We start from the raw sequence: 15,036 nt of genomic DNA, 5'->3' as shown, positions 1-15,036 counted from the left end.
ATTGTGGGCAGCGCCATCTTCCTGGGTCAGTCAATCTCAAATGGAATGGGGAACTGAAAGCCAGACCCAAGCGCTTCCTGTTCCTGATGAAATGTACACTTCCCCAGCGCTCAGTGTGCACAGGTAAGCAAAGCGCGGCACGTGAGGGTAAGCTGTGCCCAAAGAATGGGGACAAGGGTTGTGGCAATCGGGTCTACTTCCACAACGCTTACCCCAAAATTTAAAGAGCGACATACACTGAAATGACCCAAAAAGGATGGTGAAAATGACATGCACTTTGATGCACTTGTGCTCCAGGCGTAGAGCATCGACTGCACCGTTCCTAGTTCCAAGAAGTCCAGTGCTATCATTCACAATGCACAGGCTTACACAGCACTGGTAAGCCTCAGGTGCTGCTGCCATCCAGTGCCGTAGGGAGGTATCCAGGCTTCCACAGGGGAGGAGTCAGCATCTTGTAACGGGACTGGCACCTGAGCAACAGTGAAGCATGGTGGATGAAAAGCTCTAAATTCCTCATAACCGCTGGCAATTGCTCTAAGGGGACTTACATTTTGTTGCTTTTTCTGTCCCTTGCGCTATTGCAGAAGCAAAAAACCAGGTGTAAATCATTCACTATCCCACTCCAAATGCACCAATCAAGCCTGAACTGCTAGGTCACATCCCTTCCACATGGGAGCACACGCAACTTCAGACATGTTAAGGGCCTGGTGAGCCACAAAAGGCAGGAAAGGGACAGACAAATGTATCCTCATAGCATGCCCAGCCCAGCCCATCCTTCTACCTTTTGGGGGACAAAACCGTGCCGGGAGGTCGTCCAAACAGAACTTACACAGGCATTGTGTCTCCTAATAACAAGTTCTGAATGGGCGCCTGGTTTGGAATCAAGGGATTAGGCCACTTAGAATGGACAGAGTTGCTGAGCGTGGGGGGTATCCAGTCTTTAGAACCTTTGCAATGTAGCATCCAAATGGGAGAGGTGTTACCTCTGAGATCCATTGCAAGGCTTTCCCCTCCTCAACCTTAGATATGAACCATAGCCTCAGACACCTCCACGACTCCTCAACTGGCTGACCACTCAGACTTCCAGCACAACTGTTAGGGAGAATTCTCTGTTAAGGCTAATTTCCCAAACGTAGTGAGTCCGCCAGCAGCTTTGCTGGATTTTTGGGGGTTATTTTTTTCTCTCCTGCTAAGAGTGAGACTCTTTTACTCCCACTCTTAGACATGATTTGAGGTGTTCCTTTGACTTTGAATGTGTTTTATGGGCTATGGGGTCCTTTACCCCATAGGGCTTCATGTGTTTTTGGTATGTGGGTTACACCGCACCCTCAGTGCAGTAACCCAGGGGTGTCATAGTGACCCCCAAACATAGACTCCATACCCTGGGACTGACTACTGTCTCCCAGGTCATGTAAAGTCACCATTGCCTTTACTAGTCCCAAATTATGAACAGAAACCAGTACAAACCATCATATTGTGGATGTACTGGTCGGGGCAATTCAATTGCCCCGGGGTATGTTGTTCGAGGGGTCACATCTCCGTCCCCCCTGATCGAGTTTTGGCTGGTGGCAGTGGATACTACTTTTTATATTCGCCCGCAAATATTTTCCTATGGAATTTTCCCATTGTTCGAGGCTACCACTTTTTAATATAGCCTCGAACATACCGCCGGTTTATTGAATTAATATAAAATCACCGGTTGGTATTTTTTGCTATTACTCGGTTCGAAAATGGCGTTTGTTTTCGCTTCTGGGACTCCAACCCAAGTCGGGCCCTTTGTTCCACTTTTTGGCTGGCTTCTCCACAGAAGCCTCCAAAAGTGGTGCCACTCTGTCTGTGTACCACAAGGGGTGTGGGAGGGGGTTTAGGCACCCTGGACTGAGTTGCCTTGGCAACTCAAGTCACAATCTTGTGTGATTGGCCCAAGTGGTGAACCGCCGGCTCACCACTTAGCATGTTTGATTGACAGCTAGGCTGAATGAATGGGAGTTTGCTGCATAAAAGCAGGGCTTTGGGGACTGGAACTTCAGAAGTTGCCACAGGACCTAAAGCATCCGAAGAGGGAGAAGCTGAGCCGACCTGCAAAGACGACACCACAGGTGTAGCCCTGCTGAACCGTCTCACCACTTTTCCCGACGACAGAGGAGATCTCCAGCCCGGAGAGTCTTCTTCCTTTGACTGGTGGGGATAACCAGTTTACCCGTCTTTTCACCTTGCCGGATCCTCTCGTGGCCGCCTTGCCTGTGCCAAGCACCCCGGCAACCGGGATACCACGGTTTTTCCACTACCGCGAATAAAAGGGTCATACCTTTTAAACGGAGAACTCCGCGGCTGGCTTCTTCCCTGGCAGTGCAACGACCTTCAGCTTTCCTCCACGTTGAGACTATCTCTTCCTCTGGATGACGCCGTGACTTGCACCCATGCCAGGAACAACTGCCCCTGCTGGAGGATCCTCTCCACTCTGAAGGTACTGTGTCCGCCTGGCCTCCCTCCCAACGGTCTGTGTGGGGTGACTCTTAAAGCCTCCACTTACCACTTGGGTTGGCCCTAGGCTGGCTAACTGAACTTTTCTGAGCTGACTTAATTCTTTTCTGAACACCCTGCAAGACTTTTCAAGACTTTTAAGCTGTGTGATCTTGGGCGCATTGGTGCTCTGTACTCTCTAAGAGGGAGCCTGGCTCTGAACTTTTTGCTCACAAGTAGACTTGACTTTCCTGCCTTGCTGGGTGCTTCTAAAGTATTGTGTTGTGTGCTTTTCCTAATTTCTGCCTTTTCCCTCCCTTTTTCTTAACTTATTGGAGTGCCATCTTTAGTTAAGCGCTCACCTCTGTCTGGAAATAAGTGGTGTTAACTAAGACTTGTCTAATAAGGAATAAGGGATGTAGATCTAGTAATAGTGACTGTGTGTTGAATTTACTTACCTCTTTTTGTGCTAGTGTAATTTACAAGTGTGTCTTTAAATAAATAATTATATACATTTACACCAAAGCTCTGGTCAGTGTTTGCTTGTACTACTGTGTCTCTGTACCTATTGTGTATACTCTGCATACTGCCTAACTCATCTTGAGAGAAGTCTGACTGCTCAGCCACAGCTACCAGGTAAATCTGGGTGGTACAGACTGCTACCAGTTGGGTTTACTGCCAACCACATGTAGTCCTAAATCTTTTGCAGTGGTCCGTAAGGGAACTGAACAGGTTTCTGCCTAACACTCACAACACACTCACACACAAATAGAAAGAGGGCAAGGCTGTACAGGGGAGCCACCCCCAAGGAGGGAAACAGAAATGTGGAACATCACAGGGGGTCACAAGAGGAAACGAAGCAGAGGGACACGGCTCTCCCCATGAAAATTGGCACGGGTAGAAGAGCTGGGATCAAAAAATGATATTGGCACTATGGTTGAACAAAAGAAGGGGGGTTACAGGGTTCACCCCTATGAAAAGGAGAACATATGCGATTTTCTGGGTCTCCTCAATTGTCAGTGCTATGTTAAGGTGTGCCATAAATCGTGCGCTATTTTGAGGGTGACCCGTGTGAAATCGGCTGAAATGAACCCTCATCAGGCTGGATCAGGTAGAAAAGAGTGAATAACATGGAGGGCCCATCATGAGCAATCTGACCTCATCTCCGCTCCCCAAGCGCTGCGTCAGGTCCCTCATGTTGCGCATCATCCTCTCATCCCTGAAATCATAGGGAAAGGTTTCCGTCCACTCTGTCAGTAACTGCAAGATCCGAGGAGCCATTTTCCGCAGCCGGCTCTGTGAAACAAATCATTTGAATATTAGATTGCATGCAGAAAAACATCTTCACATCAACTAAAATGAGGGGGTTGGGGGATACAACTTCAGCACTACTGTGATGTTTCAATTCCTCCCCTCAAACCAGGCCTGTTATTCTAGCACCATGCCTGGGGAGTCGTCACTAGTGTCAAGTTTGAAAGTTTGGGATCTGTTTCACAGGTTCCTCACCCTTAGCCTGTGTGCTTCCGAGTTTGCCAGGTGTGCAGGACTCTGGGAGTGTTCAGCATCACGCATGAAGGCTAGTCAACCAGGTAACAGGAGTGAAGACCAAGAGCTTTCCCACCTGGGAAGATGTGCCCTTTCCTCCTATTTGCAAGTGGTAGAGCTACAGGACTCCATCACCCTGCCGCTAGGGGCCTCACCTTGTTTCCACAATGTAAATTACTTTGTGGCCATTTACTTTGTGAAAATGTCTTTTGACAGTTTACATCGACATTTATGTATTTGTGTGTTAAGGGACAAAAGGGGCATGGGCAGGGGTTAGGGGTAAGGGTTGTAGTGAAGAGGGAAAGGGGGTTTTGTGGGGATCTCACAATAAAAATAAAAAAAGTTTGATCTAAACCTGTAAACTGCCGCAGTGATTTCCACAAAGTAAATTACAACAAAAGAATTGACTTTCTAGAAATTACATGGAACCCCACTAGGCTACAGGCCCAATGTTAACCAAAGGGAATCCCACCCGTCTTCAATTCCCATAATTACATCCGATCAAATAACAAGCAATAGCTTTGATCATAACTGATGAGACCACCAGAAAGGAGCACTTAACCACCCACCAATCCCCATCGCCAGTGATTCCCTGAGCGAGACCTGCAGGAACTACAAGGAAGCATGATCTCTTCATTTGCGTATTCGCTTATGAATGTTATAATTTGATGAGCCCTCTCCTGTCTCCTTGTGTAAGACACCAGCAGTATTTTCATGTTTCTCATACATTGAGGCTTAAACCATGACCATGGCTTGGGGTATGTATTCTACTGGAACACCCACCCTCTCTTATTCTCCTACTTATTTGTCATTATTTGATCATATTTAGGAGTGACGGGCCCAGGCGGGCCTAAATCTGGATGCCGCTCTTTCAGCAGGAAGCCTGGTTGTCCATCCTGTTTCACTCTGGGAGGAACTATCATTGGGTGGTTTTGAGATTGATAGAAATAACACTTGACTGTTTGTGGGGTGCATGGTGGGCTCTCACCTTGTCAGCACTGGGATCATGCAGTCGTTGATGCTCGATACACACATGACAAACTTTAGCCATGAGTTCATGTGGATGAATGAAGAGTCTGGAACTGAGCAGGAAAGTGAAGACATAGGTTCTCTGTGGGGAAAAGTGAGTGGACATCTTATTGTTGTCAAAAACAGGTCTACTTCACATGCGTAAAGGACACAGATATGAAGCTCTTTTCAGATCCATAAAAACAACCCTACCAGGCTTTACAGACTGGAAATGTCATAAAGTACTACATGTTGGAATTGTATTCTAATAAAAATCCCTTTTCTTTCATGTAACCCAGTACAGTGAACCATTTCTGAAGAATTAGCATGAGATCCACGCGTCCGATTCCACACCCATGTGGACGAAACACAACTAATCAGCATCCACCACCAACCTCGAGAATATCTTTAGAGGCATAAAAACTGGATGAACAAGCAATTGGCTCAATCTAAGGAAATGAAAACCTGCAAATTGGAATGGCTGAAAATGGCATACAGATAATGCATGCACCCTTTATTGTCAACTCACATGTTCTCAAACCACAATCATATGTACCCCACTGTACCATACCCCCACCAAATCAGGCTCACCCACCTCATTCCACGCCCTGCACCAATCTATATCTAAACAAAAGTCAGGAAAACAACCCATAAGCAACAGACACATAACTGACCCATCAATTACAACGTTCAATATGAACGACCCATGGCAGAGAATTCTCACTCCGCCACGGCACTTAAAATCACCATCATTAGCCACAGCTAATAAACTGGCAGTGGCATCTGAATGGGCGCTCCACCCCACCTCCCTCACTACTCCCACGCATTACCATTATACAAGTTAAGAGGACCAGATGAGGGCCTGCGCCTGCGATACATTTACAGCAGATAAATATTAATATCTGAACATACTTCTGGGTATTATCAATGGTCATCCACCTACTTCCCAAAACGAATCATAGCGACAAGAATCATGACTTCAAGCAAGAATGGGAACTCTCCAGAGCTGAAAGCACGAAGACCCATTTTCAGAAAGCCAAGGAGAGCTTAACAAATTTGGCGGCATTGAAAATTCACACACCCATTCTAATATATTACAAGCAAGCCTCCGGTTCCATGTCATTTCATCGATGGGTAATTACTTTTTGGTAATTTAACACGAAGCAATTACTCAGACATTTTTTTGTATTCTATTTTTATTTTGGGGGTCACCCCCACACCATTCCTTCCTCTTCATTACTACCCCTCCCCAAAAACCTCCTCAGCCCCTTTTCATCACTTAACCCTTAAAGGCCCATATTTTTTTTAAGTCATTTCGAAGTAATTACTTCATAGTCAATTGCCAGGAAGTAATTACTGTCGATGAATGAACGGGATATGGAGCCTCTTTTGCCAAAACCCTTCCACTGGCCAACAACCCATCAACATGATGATTACCACCCACAACCCTCAGTTGGTGCAAAAAAAATGTGAGCACGTTTCTCCAATAGTGAGCGTTTCCCCAATAGTGAGAAGAGTAATGATGGAAATGCTTCAAACTCTTTGCTGTTACAGACAAAGTCACCAAAAAGCACAACACTGAAATACGGCATCAAGAAACTCAAACAACAACCTGCTTTCTATTCAACATCCACTCCCAGACCCTCCAGCAAATCACCAGAAGCCATTCAGACCAAAGTGCAATATCTCCCCAAAACACTAAGGGTCTGATTCATGGAATTTTTTGCACAGTTCAAAGTGACTTTGCCCTGCTGAAAAGTGACTTTGCACTGACGACACACACCCTGATTCATGTAACTGTGCTAAGTGGATTTGTGCAGTGCAAAGTTCATCTTGTACTGCAAAAATACACTTTGCACAGTCCGATGAATCAGGGTTTGTGTCGGCAGGCCAAAGTCGCTTTGAACCGTGCAAAAAATTCCATGAATTGGGCCCTAAAAGTCTAACATTCTATTAGCAAGGGTGGTAAAAAAAAGTAAATACTCCAGCTCCCACCTGCTAAAAATATAAGACTTTTGCAAATACCATACCCACAGCAATCGAGTCCCCATTAGGCCAACACACATATGCATAGTTCCCTGTCACACAACAGCATCCTGTCACACAACAGCAACCCATCCCACAAAAGCATCCCGTCACACAACAGCATCCCATCACACAACAGCATTCCATGGCACAACAGTATCCTGTCGCACAACCGCATGACAAGCACTGGCTTGGTAAATCAGAGAGAAGTCAGGGAGAAGAAACATTTTATGAGACTGTCCTGGGATCCCCTTGACCCATTGCAGAGCTGAAATACAAAGGACACAGCAAGACTTGAATAACCCCTAAAAAGCCACAGGCTTAATGTTTCTCCACTGTACCAAAGATCTGGAAAGAAAATGCAAGAGAATGTTCACTGAATCAATTCCTCTGTTCAAGTCATTGGTGTTTTTCACCAGGAAATCTGGTCAGCACTTGCATAGGTCACATCCATCCGGCAGCAAACAAGCAACAGTTGTTACCAGTACTTTTTATTTTTAATTAAAAAGGGTGCACTAAAGATGTATGTATGCCAAAGCATGGACACTTACGTCGGGATAGTAATCAATGCTGGGTACCAAGTGCTGGATGAGTCCTTCCAGGGAGCCTGACAGGAGGTTGTTGTCATGGTAATAGAGTGCAGCACAGCTGTTCTCTTTTGGCTGGTACAGGATCCTGTTGATCCCGCTGCTGTCGAACATCTCGGGAAAGGTGGGAGTTTGTGGCATTATTTCCTAGAGGAAAAAAAAGTTTCAGTCTGAGCATTCACAGAAAATAAAAACAATGAGCCAGAGTCTATGTGAGGGATTTCCAAACTCGCAAGAATGATGACAAAAGAATTGTTGAACTGCTGAAAAGTGACTTTGCACTGCCGACACAAACTCTGATTCAAGGAACCTTGCTAAGTGTATTTTTGCTGTGCAAAGTCCGGGCAAAGTCAGCGCATAGTCATTTTTGCAGTTCAAAATGACTTTGCACGGCAAAAATTCACTTTGCACAGTTCCATGAATCGGGGTTTGTGTCGGTAGTGCTAAGCCACTTTTCAGCAGTGCAAATTCACTTTGAACCGTGCAAATATTCCATGAATCAGGCCCAAAGAGTGTATTCTGAATTACCCATGAATAGCATTCAGAGGTTTACTGTCGCCTACACTTGCAAGTCCACCGTCCTATCCATGCCTTTTCGGTTGCTTTTGTAAATGGGCTTAAGTGATGTGCCTGTTTTCTGTGCTGTTTTACCCATTCATAAAAACGATCATACATGAAACCCGTCATGTACCCGCATGGCAGACAGCATTTGTATGACTCCCTATTGATTCCAAAAACAAGATTTCAAAATCAAGTAGATATCCAAAGGGATTCCTGCATCTACGCTCACGGGGGGTGGGGGGGGGGGGGCAGGTGCAGGCAGACTTGGTGCACGGAGAGGGGTGGGGGTCTGGAGTCAGCAGAAGCAGACTTCAGGCACCACCCACAACTGCAGGCATCCCCATCCACGAGGATGGCAAAATGAGACCCGCTGCCTTTCAGAGTTTAGTTGTGTGAGGTGTTATTACGTTTAGAAGGCACGCCCCCTGGATGTTTGTTGTCCTTCTTCTATTACCAGTTTCCTTCTTGTCTGCTTTCAAAGTGCCCTTGCGAATGACACCAAATCCTGCGTGGCTGCCCTATTAATATATAACTCGATACATAGAAAATACTTTCACAATTAGATGATTTAAAAAGTGCCATAACTTCCATGAGTGTCATATCCCCAAGCTGTGTTTAGCTCACTGGCACTCCAATTGCACAATGGTTTCCAATTATTACCCTCACCAGTGCTTAATTTGTAAAAGGCCCACATGTTTTCTAGCATGCCTACGGCATGTTAGTGTCACATGTCATCAGCCCGCTGCTGCCACCATCCAATGCTGCCGCCCACAGTGTCAACATATTTGAGGTTGCAGCTGCAACTCCCATAGACTCAATGGGGACGATGGATTCACTTCCCAGGGCAGATGTGCGAGTTACAAATACCAAACAACAAAACATAACATATTGTTACATACTAGTTGGGTCTTTAGAGAAAACATCAAATGTTTACGTCTTTCTTTAAACACATCATGATAGTGTTCATTTTCCTCCGATGCTACAGCTGACAAATAGAACGTTTTGACAATGTATTCAATGTATAAGTGTTTTCTTCAAATATGTACATTCAATCCAGTCACGTGCCAAAACACATTTAAAACTCAGTGAATCAACATCCCTACACATGCCTGCATACTTGTTCAGCCCCTGCTGACTGCATACCAGAAGAGAACAAGTGTCGGCAATGCCAACAGTTCTGGCTTTTGTGTAGGGATGAGAAAGGCATTTGACAAGCACTACTGTAGTGGCATCAACTGGCCATCGATGGTAGCAGCTGCAAAATGGTACGAGTACCTGGATGGAATAGCAGTGCCTGGCAAATGCCTGATACTTATACACAAGCCAGAACCGTTCGCTTTGCCAGTGCTTATATTTAACAGGACTTCAGTGTAGGACATGCATAGTGTTTATAATTTGAGTGGCTGAAGGATGGCCTGGTTAAAATATTTTTATTACACCAGAAACACCTTTACAGCACCAATTAAGTCATTATTTCCCAGAAGACTTCTTTGAAAAAACACTGGCAGGCACTTTGAGCACAAAGCTTGATGGTAAGGCTTGATAAAGCTAGCTCAAAGAGCTCCCAAGAGGATATGCTTTGTTTGGGTGGGGAGGGTCAGGAAATGGGTGAGCCTGACCATAGAGATTAGCATGGTCATGGCCAGTCAATGCAGTGGGTAAATAACCAAACAACCCCAGAAGCTTTGTGTCCCTCCTCATATGCAATTTTTCCCTAGCTGTACTCTAATACAATACTTTCAGTTTATAGGTGGCACTTCAGCGCCACCTAATAGTCAAAACTAAAAAGGGCCACTACCAATTAAACAAGGCCCTGAAGAGGGGCTCATGCAGTGAGAAATATTGAGAGCTCTGTACCAATAACAAAGGCAAAGGTATGTGCATGCCTCCCTGATGAACTAGCTACACCCGGGGCCATGATGCTTGGCTGCTGCTGCCCATACCATACACTCGAGCCAGCCACCCTACTGCGGCAGTTCTACTGGCAATTACAGTCCCAGAGCAGCACCAATTTCATGCATGCTGATTGTAGCAGTGTGTTGGTATGGCCCATTCGAGCACCCAGCACTGCCAGCTTCTGATGTACGGTTATCCATGAAATGGGTAAAAACAACATCATCCATGTGTCTAATCAGGTTCAAAAAGAACAAAAGCTGGCCTGTGGTGCATAGGCACATGATGTAGCCTGTGGTGCATAGGCACATGGGGTGGCCTGTGGTGCATAGGCACGTGGGATGGCCTGTGGTGCATAGGCACATGGGATGGCCTGTGGTGCATACGCACATGATGTAGCCTGTGGTGCACAGGCACATGGGATGGCCTGTGGTGCATACGCACATGATGTGGCCTGTGGTGAATAGGCACATGGGGTGGCCTGTGGTGCATACGCACATGCTGTGGCCTGTGGTGCATAGGCACATGGGATGGCCTGTGGTGCATACGCACATGCTGTGGCCTGTGGTGCATAGGCACATGGGATGGCCTGTGGTGCATACGCACATGATGTAGCCTGTGGTGCATACGCACATGCTGTGGCCTGTGGTGCATAGGCACATGGGATGGCCTGTGGTGCATACGCACATGATGTAGCCTGTGGTGCATACGCACATGATGTAGCCTGTGGTGCATAGGCACATGGGATGGCCTGTGGTGCATACGCACATGATGTAGCCTGTGGTGCATAGGCACATGGTGTAGCCTGTGGTGCATAGGCACATGGGATGGCCTGTGGTGCATACGCACATGATGTAGCCTGTGGTGCATAGGCACATGGGATGGCCTGTGGTGCATACATACATGATGTGGCCTGTGGTGAATAGGCACATGGGGTGGCCTGTGGTGCATACGCACATGCTGTGGCCTGTGGTGCATAGGCACATGGGATGGCCTGTGGTGCATACGCACATGCTGTGGCCTGTGGTGCATAGGCACATGGGATGGCCTGTGGTGCATACGCACATGATGTAGCCTGTGGTGCATACGCACATGCTGTGGCCTGTGGTGCATAGGCACATGGGATGGCCTGTGGTGAATAGGCACATGGGGTGGCCTGTGGTGCATAGGCACGTGGGATGGCCTGTGGTGCATAGGCACAAGGTGTGGCCTGTGGTGCATAGGCATCTGGTGTGGCCTGTGGTGCATAGGCACATGCTGTGGCCTGTGGTGCATAGGCAAAAGGTGTGGCCTGTGGTGCATAGGCACATGGTGTAGCCTGTGGTGCATAGGCACATGGGATGGCCTGTGGTGCATACGCACATGATATGGCCTGTGGTGACTAGGCACATGGGGTGGCCTGTGGTGCATAGGCACCTGGGATGGCCTGTGGTGCATAGGCACAAGCTGTGGCCTGTGGTGCATAGGCACAAGGTGTGGCCTGTGGTGCATGGGCACATGGTAAGTGCACACTGTTGTTGATTAATGTGTGAATAAGGCTGTCTTCATAGTTAAAGAACACAAGGTTGCCAAAAAACACATGATAATAAAAGAGAGACTGAGAAAATAAGTGCCGGGACTCATGGAAGGAATTGGGATGGAACAAGATAGAGCAGGGCTCCAGCAAAAACGGTCTCGTCGTGTTGGCTATAATCACAAGAAAAGTCGTCACAATGGACAGCTCTTCTTGAAAATTGCTGCCATGTAAGGGAGAGCAATTTCAACATGTGCCTCATTAAAAGAGTGTCAAACTTGCCCTGCGTATCCATGTATGATTGACAGCCGGGATGGGATGCCTGAAAAGCATGGTAGGATGAGCAGTCTCATTAATCATTTCCTTTTTTTTGACTTTGAAAAGGCACTCTGAAAGTTGTCTTGATGGGGTCTATGAACCTTTGCCAGCCGAAACTGAAGCTCAAAGGAGAAAATGAAAAGGCAGCCTTTTGACACACCACCGCGTTTCCTTAACTTCAAAGTGCATAAGGACTACCAAACAAAGACAATTCTAATCATCATCTCGGTATTAAACAGAATAATGTACCCACATCTATGATATTTTAGTGATACAATGCATTACTTTGTAGCCACCTGTCTATAAGAAGTACTGGGACAAAAAGTGATGTGTACTGTCCTAGTAACATACAGTTGGGTGTAACGTACTCAAGAGCAAATGCTATTTTTTTGTTGTAGTAAAATGAACAAATGTAACACCACTGGGTGCCACGTGAAATGGGCGTTTTTTCAATAGATTGGACAAATATCACAGAGGGTGGATTCATTACTTCAAATGGATAGATATCGCAACAGGGCGAGGTCGGACTTTGGGGCCAAAACCCTGTGTGTACACTCTTAGAGGCGAGGCATTGTTGCTAGTGGCTTTGACTCCGCTTTCAGTATTTAATCTGCTCAGAACTAAGGGCTATAAAAAGGCCGGCCTTCGAATAGCAGTCGCCTGCTGGACAAGGCCTCCGCGCGGCAGCCATTAAGGTCATCAGCGGGATTCCAGGGTCCAGAGCGCGGCGCGCGCATGACGCACACTGCATGACGCATGACGCTGAGCCACGGCCCCGCGCGCGCCAAAGGGACTCGGCAAACACACGACAGGAGGGGGCCACGCGCTGGAACAGAAGGGTAACAAGGCCATGAAAGCCCGGCTCTTCCACGCCGCCCCCATCAATCTCTCTCAAGAAAAATGTCGAAAAACATTTGCATTCAAATGGCAGAGGCCGGTGACACAAAAAGTCACCTCAAGCCGCCCGGACATCTGTTCAAGCGCGGCCTGAAAAGCTTTCAGCGCAGCCGGGAGCATGAAACGCACGTGTCCCGGTGAACAGACCGCCGTGATGACGCAGCATGGCAGGTGACACGATAAATAGTTCGAGAAACTTCTGTGATAAGTAAGCGTGTGTATTCCGATGCTATCTACCATGAGAACATAAGGGCTGGGAGCGAGGAGACTGTCCAACAACAGGAAGAGTTGAGGGGTGTGGGGGCGCACGTGAATAACATCACTACAAATATGTGCATGTTTAAACACAATGCTATCGGTTTAAACTAAACATGACATGATGGAATGTGCTATACCTGGGCATTTGAAGTGCTGGAAATAGTTCAACTTAAAGAGGAGAAAGACTTGCATTTGTGAAGAGCGAAACAGTTGGATTCAGATATCGTCATGTGCTTGCCTGGAGTTTTTCACACACATTTGTAATGTTAGGTCTCTCCACCACAGCCACTATGTGAGCTGCAGCGTCCTCCTTGCAGGACTGAGGGTATGGTTTCCCACCAACTCTCAATGTAAACATTACCCAGCACTCAATATTTACAAACTTGATCTGGCCAACTAACCCTGTGCCCCCCTTTCCACTACTACCCTTATCAATAGATGAAAAAAAAACGAGGCACATTTGTGCACGGTACAGAAAAGAGATACATTTTTATGAATTGTGTATTATACACTTTTTTTGTTTTGTGAATATACCATTTCAAAAGTTTTGTTTAACAACTAAACACATAAAAAAATAAAATAAAAAAGATATAATTAAACATGAGTTGTTCAATCGTTTTTCACATATGCACCCCACCAGATTGATGCTGCTATCCATTAGCTCCACATTCCCCCAACTCAATGTAAATGCGTGTCTCCTCCCATTCAACCCCCAACCTGCTGCATCACATAATCACCATGATGAACTTAATCTCAGACATCTGCCATGGGAATAGCATTCAAGCACTGTTAATCCTCCCATTTTCACACTTCAAGGACAGCCTGGCCCAGCTCATTGCAGAACGATAGCCAGCTGCAGGGGGACACAAAAAACCATTTACGGAGACAATATAGTTATCCGTACAAGTGAACACAAATTTATTTATTTATATTTATATAGCGCGCAAGCAGCCCAGGGGCGAAAAGGCGCTGTTACTTGCAATAGCTTAGTTACATGGTACAGGCATGATAGCGATTGTTGACACATTGTGAATACTACAAGACATCATACTGTTGTTACAGATATTGCATTTGGTCGTATATTACAACATATATGATAAGTATTCGTGCTGATGTGTCGGGCCTTATGTGAAGAGGGTAGTTTTCAGAGTTTTGCGCAAGGTGGTGAGGGAGGCCTCACCATGGATGCTGGGAAGTAGGGCATTCCAGTGAGTGGGCGCGAGATAGGGGAAGCTGGATCCACCCGCTTTTACTCTTTTTACTAGTGGTACAGAGAGCATATTGGTGTACGGTGATCTGGTTGGCCTGGTAGTGGAGACGGGGTGGATCCTTTGAGATAGGTATGCTGGAGCAGTGAAGTGAATGCACTTGTGGGTCAGTGTTAGGGCTGCAGACGGGCACACCATACAGAGCTGCACTTGCTGGCTATTTTTTTGTTTTTGTTTTTTATTGCGATCTGGTTTACATGAAACCTTACACAATTTATATAATACACATAATTCATACAAAACAATCATATAAAAATGAACAATTAAATTAATATCATTTAAAAATCCAACAAGTGCAACGAGTAAAGATATGTTCAATCCCCACAAAAGAAGAGAGCAAAACAATTATTTCGAGTGAGCAGATGAAAAACTGTCCCATTCCTTATTAAAGGCAATCGATCTGCCAGTATTCAGAGCTTCACAGTCCAAAATCCAATGCCTTAGACTTTCGATTGAGGTTGGACACTTGAAAAAATGGCATAGCACTGAATGGACGACTTCTACAGGTGGCAAGGTCCAGTGTTTGGTTCTTTCTCTAGTATGAAATTGATTCAGCTTAAATTACAAAAATACCTATCCGATCTTATTGCAGGGAAAACATTTTACATATAGCCACATCAACCCTCGTCCGGAGGGGGGGGATCTAGCATATTTCTGATAGGTTGAGTATAAGGACAAAGACTCAGTGGTCATCCTCCAG

The 15,036-nt window shown here is 46.1% G+C and overlaps 1 protein-coding gene across 2 annotated transcripts in view; it reads right to left on the bottom strand.

The window, feature by feature from the left end:
• The window catches only part of RASGEF1B (RasGEF domain family member 1B), a 105,424-nt gene that overhangs the window by 46,798 nt on the left and 43,590 nt on the right, over nucleotides 1-15,036 (bottom strand). For both annotated transcript variants that reach the window (XM_069626157.1, XM_069626156.1), the window contains exons 2-4: nucleotides 7,593-7,775; nucleotides 4,997-5,119; nucleotides 3,622-3,759 (exon numbers count right to left, since the gene is read on the bottom strand). In XM_069626157.1, coding sequence (XP_069482258.1) covers nucleotides 3,622-3,759; nucleotides 4,997-5,119; nucleotides 7,593-7,769 — 438 coding nt within the window. In that variant the 5' untranslated portion in view covers nucleotides 7,770-7,775. The remainder of the gene's footprint in view (nucleotides 1-3,621; nucleotides 3,760-4,996; nucleotides 5,120-7,592; nucleotides 7,776-15,036) is intronic.

Source organism: Ambystoma mexicanum, chromosome 6p, assembly GCF_040938575.1.
Source record: "Ambystoma mexicanum isolate Mex_15411 chromosome 6p, UKY_AmexF1_1, whole genome shotgun sequence".
NCBI lineage: Eukaryota > Metazoa > Chordata > Amphibia > Caudata > Ambystomatidae > Ambystoma > Ambystoma mexicanum.
The sequence above is the reverse complement of the archived record's forward strand: the minus strand, read 5'-3'. Positions and strand labels throughout refer to the sequence as shown.